Raw genomic sequence first — 11239 nt, forward strand, 5'->3', positions numbered from 1 at the left:
CAATTTTTTAAATCATGTGTTATTTAGAAAACACATCCTTTTTTGTCACATTTTATTTTCTCAAATATTGAAGTATTTATCAGTAACCTAAGGGGTGCAGTTCAAACTCTCAGTTTTTCATTTTGTCACAGTCGATGACTTCACTTCCCATACTCCGACTTATTATTCACCATTTCAGAATCACACAGACGTTTTATCAGAGTCACATCCGTTTTGACTGCTTATTACTTGATGGGGCGAAAAGACAGTCCTTGTGCTGGTAATGAATAGTACGGAACCACACTATAAGCACTACTGGGCATGGCATCACCTCAATTGTGTACGAAACGGGGTATTTTCTGACGCATTTAAATAATCAATAAATCCGCAAGTAAATAAATAAAATGTTTGTACTCACCAAAACAGCTGTCCTCCTATATACTAATTTCTTGACTTTTTTTTTTTTTTTTTTGTAATATATAGTAAAATACACACTTGTGATTCATGCCTAACACATCTGAAAAAAACCCTCATTTAACCATATTCTCGACCCCACAATGTGTGTTTTTGTTGTGTCTTTGATATTTCAGGAGCAAATATGTGAGGCAAGATTTTTGCATACCCTGAAGATATGTGATTTATAGCTGGGTTGGCCTCTCCTTGAATCGCAACCTTACAGTCAGGAGAGGACGGTGAAAGGTACGGTAAGATTAGAAAATATAGTAGAAAATATTCACATACACACAGATCAAACACACACACACACAACCTACAACATAGATCAATCACACACGACTTACAACAAAAACAGTAACAATGTTGTTTGTCCTCCAGGCCTGGAGTCATCAACTGGGTCGCTCAAGGTCTGACCAAGGTCCTGCCTCAGCCTCAGGAAAAGTACAAAGAGACTGAAGAGGAGGAGGAACACACTGAGGTCAAGTGAAGAAGAACCATGTACTCTGACGGTCGTGTACTGTAACAGAAGTACATGTAACAGAAGTACATGTAACAGAAGTACTTTTAAATCTAAATGAACGGATTCATCTGTTTTACATTGATTCTTATGGGAAAAATAGTTTTAGTTTTCCAACGTTTTGGTTCATGAACGCCCAAATTAAGTTCCACTTCACTTTAGTTGTTTTTTCTTATTCTCCAAAAATCTCAAAACCTGATAAATCACCTTGGTAACAAATCCAAAAGACATTTTAATAAACACAATTTTTCTCTCTCTCTGCTCCTCCAGGTCTATGAAGTAGCCACAATGCCAGGTCGGTGCCTTCTCCTCATTACAGACCTGTCCCTGATTTACATACTGTGATGACTGTAAAGTGATTCTCATCATCACAGACAACTCTGTGTCTGTACTTTATGATCAGATTATGACCCACTCCCACACATCCCAGTGGTGGAGATGGTGTCGGAAGACGAGGAGGAGGAGAATCCGAGTCATCAGTTTCCTCCAAAGTGAGTCAACCTTCCCTAAAAACATTATTGCCACTAATGACTGGCAAAATCACCTGCTCAAACCTAAGGTCCGCAGCCCAAATGTGGCCCACATTAATATATGAGTTTGACACCACTACTACAAATAGACACAGTATTTACACTGTTACTCCTGTAATTCAAAGGCATTTAAATAGAACGTCAAAGATGCTAACAGCTAACGGTTTCTGTCTTCCGCAGCGTGGTGAACTGGGTTAGAAACATGGTCCCACAGCCCGTCATACGACCCTCTGGGGCCGTCATTGTGGACTCATCAAAACCCCCCCGTTCGACTCGATCCTCGCTGGAAAAAGGTAAACAAACTTAACTGCTACTGTCACAGTCACATCTAATATAAAACACACAGATATGTGTATTTGTACACACTGACCTGATTTGTGTGTGTGTGTTTTTCTTATCCTGCAGTTCTGTCTCCGCCCCCGTTTTTTCCTTATCCTGCAGTTCTGTCTCCGCCCCCTGAGTCTCTCAGTGGAATCTCTCTGGATACGGACAGTAAGGTCTCGGGGTATGTGTGAACTGTGGGTGCAGGTCGAAACAGGGCAGCCAGGGGGCGCTAGTGTTCCATTCGTGACCGTATGATGTCTCTCTGTGCAGCGTGGTCGGCTGGTTCGTGTCAGGACTGGGTCTGAAGTTGCCTCAGCCTGTGGTTCCACCCAAAGGTGACGACGGGGTGAGTTACAATCACTGAGTGAGGTTTTTGTTTATCCTCCTAGAGGGAGAAAATGGAGCTGCATGCCAATCATATTGCCAATAAATGTATTTATTTATTTTGTTTTCCCACATAAAATTCTATGATAATAATAATGATAATAATAAATAACTGCTGTTCCCTTTGTTTTCTTTTTCTCAGGCTGCAGTTGAGGTTCTTCAAAAAGGTGAGAATTTATTTTAAAATTTTACTGTAAATTCAAACACTTTTTTTTAAACACCACAATCCACAGTTCTGTCCAGTGGACAAACATCCAATAATGACTTATTTGAAACTGTTAAAACTGGTAAAAAGAAAAATAGAACAGGATGCTTTTATTTTGCATATGTGTGTAACTCTCTTAAGTCCCTGAGGGGGGCGCTAAAAGCACAGGTTGTCAGTGAGTTGTTTTTTTTTCCTATATAATATATATATTTATATATAATTTATTGACATACAGTCTATGTCAATATAACAGGCTTCTTTTTCTTTAATAATTCTTAATTAATAATTAATAATTGTTTTCACATGAGTAAAATTGCTGCCTAGTTTTTGCAGAGCTGTTACGGTCGGCGGTCGGAGCCTAACTCAGTCCCTCTTCTCCTTCTGTTTCAGGGGGGAAGTCGCTCCGAGCCCCTTGAACAGCAGGAGGAGAAGACTGGGGGAGGCTCTGACGCCACCACAGGGATAGAGCGTGTACTTCACTACATGTACTCCACTACATGTACTCCAGTACATGTAGTGAAGTACATGTCTGTGCAGCTCAGTGCAGCAGAACTACAGTTATAGGCAGCTGTTAAACCCACCTGACAGTAATTCGTATGAATGTATGAGCTCATTAGACTCAGTTTGTGTCCTTGCTTTATTTTTATTTTTAAATTTGCACATCAACTGTAGTCTTTAACGCATAAGATTCAGTTGCAGAAAATAAATTAAATTGTCAATTGACTTAAACACAATAAGTTTAAAAACAAAAAAAAATCTTGTCTGTAATGTTGGAAATAATCATTAAGTGGCAGCTATTTGATTACAACTATTGTCTTTAATGTCATTTTTTTAGAGAAAAGTGCTAAAGGTGTATATTTTTGAGTTCTGTCCAGATTTCATTGCTTAAAATCTATATTTTCTTAATAAAGTTAGGCTGTGTTTATATTTTTGACCCTGTTATGGAATACGAATACTTGCAATAACGGCTGTAGGAGAAATAAATGGTTGAAAAGACCAACAGTGACGCTTTTAATTCTTCGTCTAGTGGGTGTGGACCTACATATGGGACATACTGTACAATGACATGAATCATGTGACCTTCATGGGTTTGAAGAGGATAAATGAACTTTCCTACATAAATACCAGTTGGTCAGGTTGATCTGACTCATAAAAAATATGACTTATTATTTTGAAATATTTGAACCGTCCATATTTTCCAAAGTCAGAGGCTATAAATAAAAAAATGTAACCTGGATATTTTTTTGGAGATTTTATTTTATTTACATAAGGTCAATTTCAAGGTCAGTTTATGTTCTTATCTAAAACTTACACTTTTTTTATGTTATGTTATTTTTTATTTGTTATGACATTTTGACATAAAAATCTTAATCATCCTAATCCTATCCCAGCTTCAGCCAAACTCAACCCTGACATGGTCCTTGAAGATGTGGAGTCTGACAACGAGTGTCAGCACAGACGTGAGGATTATCACGGTGGTCCAGGACCGACCGCAGCACTGACCCCTACCAGGCCGGCGTCAGAACAAACGGAGAACGGGAGTGAGCCGTGTCAGGAGGACGCGGAGACTCAGACGGGCCGCTGGACTCCTTTCATACAGAGCATCAAGATGGAGGCCGAAGGTGTAGCTCTGGCTACGATGGAGGAGCGGTAAGAGAGGAGGAAAACAACCCGGGTGAAGCTAAAGAGTTTAAAATGACCAACTGGAAAAAAAAAAATGTGTGATGATTCTCCTCAGACTCCTGCAGGAGCGCGTGGAGGTGGCTCGTATGGCTGAAGAAGTGGCCAGACAGACGGCGGAGATGGCCGTCAGACAGATGGCCTGTGAGGGGCAGTCCATCAAACTCTCACTGGGCAGCGAGGAGCTGCTGGAGGAGCCTGACGCTGGGTACGAAACATTACACTCTTAATAATAATAATATTTAAAAAAAGTGGTACTTTGGCCCAGAGGTCAACGTCTCTGTCGATGGTGTGGAACCCCAGGGTTCACCCCCTCGCCAAGATCCATTCCCGGTTAGGGCGGTTGGTACCTTCCAGTGGACTCACCACCTGCAGGAAGGTTTGGGGGGGTTGGTACGGTGGAGTGTGATTTGGGTGGCGGTCATGGAGACTGCTGCCCCCTGCGACCTTGTAACGGAGACGTGGATGAAAATGGATGGATGGATATTTAAAAAAACACACAACTGGAGTTGAAAATTAACTTCACTTCGGGCAGCTGCTAAGTTATCTAGCTAGACATCCTAATTGGAATTTTTTTTTCTAGTTAGCTAGGTAGCTAACTAACTCCCATTAGCTGTTGTTACATCCACAGACTGCGGCCCAGTTAATCCCTAATCCCCCAGGGGTCCTCGTTAGTCTCTCTCTCTCTCTCTCTCTCTCTCTCTCTCTCTCTCTGTCTCTGCCTTGTGCTGATTCAGCATCACATCCCTGCACTTTGTCATAGCAACCAAAGCTTCCCATGGCAACCGCTGCTGCGTCCCCTCCTCCCCCTCTGCCAGCCGTTCCCCCTGGCAACGCTCCTGCAGAAGACTCAGAGGAAGAAAATGATGGACGCGTTTGAAAGACAACATTTTTCACCTCTTTATTTTCCTCAAAATGTCTAAGTTTGTCCCTGAAGTTTCACTTATGAAAACGCTCACGGCGGTGTTTTGTGAGTGAGATCGTGTGGATGTTTTTCAAGAAGGGAACCGTTTACGACTGATGTGTTTGAATGTTGACATGACACAACAAGGTGAGAACAGCCGGCGAACACTGTTGTCAGTTTAGAGCCACAGATGAGTGGAATGAGAGTCGGGGTTTGGGTCAATGTGTTTCCTGCCATTTTGGAAAAAACAAGGAGTGTGTGTTTAGTATGAGTTTTTAATTTTTTAATTTACATTTAAATTTTTTTTTATTTTTCTACAGGTTGGATCATTGAGTTGGTTTTTGTGCAAACAATACAGAAAAAAAACAAAACAATTAGGTTGTCTACTTTTTTATTTGGCTTTAGTAACAATTGTTGCCGTTTGAGTTTTTTAAAACCGGAGCTTGTCCACAGTCGGTGTTCTTTCTTTTGCTCTGTTTAAGGAGAGACATTTCTTTAACAGAAAGAACTGAAAAACAGTGACTTATTTGAGATCATTTTCATGGCAACAAAATAAAGATTTATCTTTTTGTTTAGATTTTACATCAGTTTTTATTTATTTTCTCTTTCTTAAAATGACATTGCTGTGTTTAATGATATTTATAATTTATTTGGAATTTGCTGCAGGACCAAAGTGAGTCTTCCTGAGGAGACGTTGGAGGAGGAGACAGTTGTCTCCACCGACACTGTTTTAGGTAAAGACAAAACACTAGACTCATACAGAAACTGCTGTTGTTTTCCTCATCAAAGTGAATTCCTTTACAACTTCACATTCATATTCTAGACTCCACATCAGACACAGCAGCACAGCAGACTCCTCCTTCTCCAAGTGCAAGTTCTGAACCACTAAAGACCTCTGAGACCGGGACCAACCCGGCACCTGAACCTGATCCAGAGCCTGAACCTGAACCTGAACCTGTACCTGAACCTGAACCTGAAGTTGAAGAAGACAAACCTGAAACAAAACCTGAATCCGAACAAACCCGTGAACCTGAATCTAAAGTCCCTGCTGTTGATCTTACATCTGCTCCTGAACCAGAGACCAGAGAAGCTCCGCCTGTAACGCTGCAGCCGCAGAGAGCAGAGGAAGAACGTCCAGGGACCAGTACTGAGGACACACTTCAAAAAGTAATTATTAAAAACAAAAAAAATGGTGTACAGTGTATCATAACTCATTTCTTACATGTTGTTGTGTTTCTTAGGAGGAGGAAGCCACTGAGGACGGATGTGGGGGTTCGTACTCTTCTTTTTTAGCTGCAAAGAAATAGTTAACTTCACTGTGATGGTAAGACCTTCTCCATCCTTCCGTCCTCCTCCTGTCTGTCTGCCTGTCTCTCTGCCTGTCTCTCTGCCTGTCTCTCTGCCTGTCTCTCTGCCTGTCTGTCTTCTCCGTAGCTCCCGCCAGCTGTGATGCGTTCAAGAGCTGCCTGATGCGCCTGCCTCAAACCTCGGAGTGCTTCGGCAACATCAACGCTTTCTTCAAAGAGAACGGCCTCTCCTCCCTCAAAGTACCCCCCAGGCCCAGGCTGCCCACCCGCTTCTCCGACGTGACCAAGTACCTGCCCACGCTGCCCCCTGAATTACGCCAAGAGTTCTCGCAGATCAGACTCACTCAGGTTCCTCGGAACATCGCCCAGACCCTGACGGAGTTTTTACCCAAGAGCTCGGAGGGTTCCCTCGCCCCCAGTCTGTCCAGCCTTTCCCAGAGCTTCTCAACAATCCCACAGAAGCTCTCCCAGGTTCCCATCCAGACGCAGCAGTACTTCAACAACATCCGGAACCGCCTCAACAGCCTCCTGCCCCAGGATGCCTAAGAAACAACAGCAGCAGCAGCAGAAACAGAAGCAGGAGCAGAATCAGCAGGATGTAGAACTGAACCCACTCGTCAGACACTCCCCTCTGCCCTCTCCCCTTCATCCTCACCTCCGGTCCCGCTCCCCGTCTCCATGCTCGCTCAATGGCAGCACCCTGGAGTTGCCCAATGTGCCGTCCTATCCGCGCCTGCCGCCAATAGTCAGCCCACCATCGAAACAGTTCCAGTCCCCGTCCCACCAGCTGTCAGGCCTCTCCAACCCCGCGTTCTTCATCGAAGCTGATCCAGATGTTTCACCAACAAGACCTGCAGGTGAATCTGTGAGCAGCAGAGGGCGTAACAGGACCTGGTGTAGTTCAGTTTGTGAAACTCAGACACGTTAAAATACCAACTATCAGCTCTTTTTTTTCTCCTCAAAACATTGGTATAAAATAGTGTTAAAATGTGCAAAAGGATGACTTTAGATCAGCTCGATATATCTGAAAGTATTCTTAGATGATCATGAAAATATTTAATGTTTTGGAAAAAAAAGATGAGAGTTTGTCATAAAAAAATTAGCAAAAATATATAGAAATATATATTTGAAAAGTATGTCCAAAGTTGTACCTCAAATATAAGTGTTGAGACTCAATGTATGTTTCAATAACACAGTCAAACACAGAGGTCCTCAGAACCTAAATTAGAATAATTTTCTAATGGACATAATTATAAAATGTATATATTTGATAGCTGTAAAGTTTCAAAACAGAGATTCTGATTGGAAGAAACTGTTACAGCTCAGTTTCTTTAAATACAAATGGACTTTTCAGTCTTGTGTTTTTATGTCCTATGAATACGTTTTAGGTCAAAGTAAAGGAACTAACGCCGTCTGTCAACCTCTTTAGAAACCTCCAGCCTTAGCCTCCACCCAGCTGTCAACGTGGAGGACGTGGACTCTGACAACGAGCCGAGGGAAGCAGGAGAGGAGGGACGGAGTAAGGTCCCTCAAATCCTGGCTCCACAGGATCCAAAACTCACAACCCTGACTGTCCCTGTGACTCCCTCTGGTGGCCGTCAGAGGTATTTGCATCTGCAGCACATCACACACTGTGTTTGAACAATACAGTCATGAGCTTCATGGTTTTGTTTGACAATATTTGCATGTTGTGTCTCGTTTATTCAAAGATACACATTACCTGTACCGATACTAAGCACTTTAACTCAACTCAACCCATAGTTTGGGCACCGAGCCGTTGTCCTCACCTGAAGGCGTAGGGTGTGACAGTGAAAACATGAAACAGTATTTGCATCTGCAGCACATCACACACTGTGTTTGAACAATACAGTCATGAGCTTCATGGTTTTGTTTACATGATCCTCTAATGTTGACAGGGACAGTATTTGGACAGTGTTGTGTCTCGTTTACTCAAATACCAAGTGCTGTAACTCAACCCAAACCATAGTTTGGACACCGAGTGTAGGGTGTGACAGTGAAAATATGAAACTCACCTCATGTTTTTTCTCTCTCTCTCTCCATAATTTTGCATCTGCAGTAAAGGAGACAAAGAGTAAGAGAGCGGCGCCAACAATCATGTGCATTCTGGTTCTTTGTTTTTTTTTTGTTTTGTTTGTTTTTTAATGTGAGGCATGTTCACCTTAGATTTTATATATATTTTTATTTATTAAAAATTAAGAAATAATAAATTTTCTCTCTGCCTCAAACACAATTAAAATCCTGTCTGTCTTGTTTCTCTTCTGAACGTGCACCACAACAGTGGAAGGAATCGCAGAACTGTCTGGACCAAGATGTAAGATGATGAATCTTTGGTCAATAACTACTTTAATTCACACATTGTATTTCCTTTAAAATGAGTAATTTACCTCTACAAATCAACTGAAGATGTGATTGTACGAATCCATACATTTTTAAATGTCATTTTGTTTTTGTGCTGTTCGTTTCTTCGACAGGCGAAGGTTTCATTCCCAGAGTGAGGATGACGATGATGAAGGAAATCTTCCGGTCAGAGCCTGGCCCAGCCAGTCCAGTTTGCACAGCAATGACGACAGGTGAGTACCGTGCACACACACACACACACACACACACAGATGCTGACAGACGGGTAAAATAATAAACACGATGATCAATTCAGAAAAATAAAATCAGCCATACTCTACATCAAGGGTCCACTGCTGTACGTGACTTCATGACTTTATTTTTGTCTATTTCCAGTTTGCGGGAGCGTCCGGCGTCTTCCGCCAGTCAGACCAGCACAGTGGTCAACGAGCGTTTACAGGAGTTGGTCAAGATGTTTAAACAGAGGACGGAGAAGGCCAAGGAGAAACTGATCGACCCTGACAGCTCAGATGAAGACAGCGTCGTCCCCTGTGAGTGAGGGTTTCACCTGACTCTGTCAAAACAACAAAAAAATTATTTTGGATTTCCATCGGATTATTCTGTAGCGTTCTGTCCAAGGTGACACTCTGAAACGGTATGCACTGATTGGTTGATAAGAACCAAACCTGGGAATGAAAATGGGTTTGAAAGACCAGTGGTTGAAAAATCAGTACCGACTAATTTTCATTACATTATCATCAGTGCTGTAAAATAATGAAAATCAAATTAAAAAGTTTGTCATAAGTCACGATTAATCGTGATTAATCAAGGTAAATAAACATTCCTCAATATGACAAATAAAATCCTGTAGAAAGAACGGTTTAAGTCTGTGATTTCTATCCAAGAAAACTCTAGCAACTCCACCAACCACAACATCTTTCTTCCTTTTTTTTTTTACTTTCCTTGACCTTGATTCTCAAACTTTACTCCACTTTCAGCACCTCCTCAGCCGGCTGCAGGAGAACAACAACCGCAGGACAAAGGAGACGTGGAGCCTCAGGCAGGTCCGTCAGGAGGAGGAAGAGGAGGAAGAGAAGTTGGTGAAGGAGCAGAGAGCGATGCGGCCCAAGAGCAGGCTGGGAGGTGCTGCAAGGTGAAATCTCCACGGTGGATGCGAGCCTGTCTGAACTACCGCTTGCCTGCCAGCATCGACCCCTTCACTAGTGAGAACCTGCCCGTAAACATCTGACTCTGGTTCATTTGAATTTCTTTAAATTAAAACATCCAGTTTTTAGTTTTTCAGGATGTGAAATAACCGCTGTCCTCTGTTTCCCTCCCTTTCTTTCCTGTTCATGAAGAACTTTCCTTTTTCACACAGATCATATTCTGATAGTTTTGCTTTAATATCATCTGTTCGTGCCAGTTTACCGTGACTAGTCAACCAGTCTACTGTAGAAGCCTGAGGCTTGTTCAGCGACGATGTTTACTTTTCAGTGAATACATTAAACGTCCAAACTGGTATTTTACATTTTTTAACTGAGTGATTCCAGGTAACACGATTCCAAGTAACACAACATAAATCTAGGAAAATATAAAAATAACCAAGTGTAAACACACCCAGTCCGACCTCTACCCTTTGACTAACCCTACGTTCCTGTGACTCTGCAGACCTGATGTACGTTCTGTGGATGTTCTTGGTGTCTCTGGCCTGGAACTGGAACATGTGGTTCATCCCCGTCCGTTGGGCTTTCCCTTATCAGACACCGGACAACATTTATTACTGGCTGCTGACCGACTACCTGTGTGACCTCATCTACATCCTGGACATCACCGTCTTCCAGCCGCGGCTGCAGTTTGTCCGCGGGGGAGACATTGTGGTGAGTGGAATGTTGGGATTGAGAAAAACAAAAAAATTAGGGATCTCCGATCATACCGGCCGACCGATATTATCGGCCCAATATTAGCATAATTATTTAATGTCTATAAGAATTGTTATCGTTTTTTCCTCCGATAATGAAAACCCGATAACACAATGGGTTTGGGAGAAACAGCTGTATATAAAAGTGAAGGTCACTAGATGGCAGCATTGCAGCTCATTTAATTAATCTCATATTCATACAGTGGTATCAGTTGATATCGGAATCGGAAATTAAGTGTTTGGACAATATCGGCATATCGGATATCGGCAAAAAGTTAATATCGGACATTGCTAAAAAAAATGATGAGTCATGGATTTGTTTTGCCGACAGAGTGACAAAAAGGACATGAGGAAGAATTACATGAAGACCAAACGCTTCAAGGTGAGTGACAACACCTGATCTTCTCAGATGGATGTTTGAATCAGTCGTAGTCACATTGTGTCTTGGATCTTCTTCAGTTTGACGTAGCCAGCCTTGTTCCCTTGGAGCTGTTCTACTTCAAAACCGGCATCAATCCCCTGCTGCGGTTGCCCAGGCTGCTGAAGGTAGAGTTGAATGAGTTTCTCTTCGAAAGTCACGATAATGTCCCAATGCATCCTTTGGTATGTATGTATATATATGTATGTATGTATGTGTATATATATGTATGTATGTATGTATATATATATATATATAT

General features: G+C 42.1%; 1 protein-coding gene across 1 annotated transcript in view; it reads left to right on the forward strand.

Moving 5' to 3' along the window:
- Nucleotides 1–262: 262 nt before the first annotated feature.
- Nucleotides 263–11239, forward strand: part of LOC103379569 (cyclic nucleotide-gated cation channel beta-1-like) — a 14949-nt gene continuing 3972 nt past the window's right edge. The window contains 25 exon segments of the mRNA XM_025056308.1: nucleotides 263–319; nucleotides 659–678; nucleotides 814–913; nucleotides 1223–1247; nucleotides 1356–1443; nucleotides 1663–1775; nucleotides 1924–1987; nucleotides 2077–2152; nucleotides 2333–2357; nucleotides 3787–4045; nucleotides 4134–4283; nucleotides 5646–5713; nucleotides 5803–6146; nucleotides 6221–6251; nucleotides 6414–6829; nucleotides 6831–7143; nucleotides 7716–7890; nucleotides 8364–8378; nucleotides 8586–8618; nucleotides 8779–8877; nucleotides 9041–9195; nucleotides 9643–9867; nucleotides 10313–10521; nucleotides 10894–10944; nucleotides 11022–11108. Coding sequence (XP_024912076.1) covers nucleotides 263–319; nucleotides 659–678; nucleotides 814–913; nucleotides 1223–1247; nucleotides 1356–1443; nucleotides 1663–1775; nucleotides 1924–1987; nucleotides 2077–2152; nucleotides 2333–2357; nucleotides 3787–4045; nucleotides 4134–4283; nucleotides 5646–5713; nucleotides 5803–6146; nucleotides 6221–6251; nucleotides 6414–6829; nucleotides 6831–7143; nucleotides 7716–7890; nucleotides 8364–8378; nucleotides 8586–8618; nucleotides 8779–8877; nucleotides 9041–9195; nucleotides 9643–9867; nucleotides 10313–10521; nucleotides 10894–10944; nucleotides 11022–11108 — 3198 coding nt within the window.

Source organism: Cynoglossus semilaevis, chromosome 6 (assembly GCF_000523025.1).
Source record: "Cynoglossus semilaevis isolate Cse_v1.0 chromosome 6, Cse_v1.0, whole genome shotgun sequence".
Lineage (NCBI taxonomy): Eukaryota > Metazoa > Chordata > Actinopteri > Pleuronectiformes > Cynoglossidae > Cynoglossus > Cynoglossus semilaevis.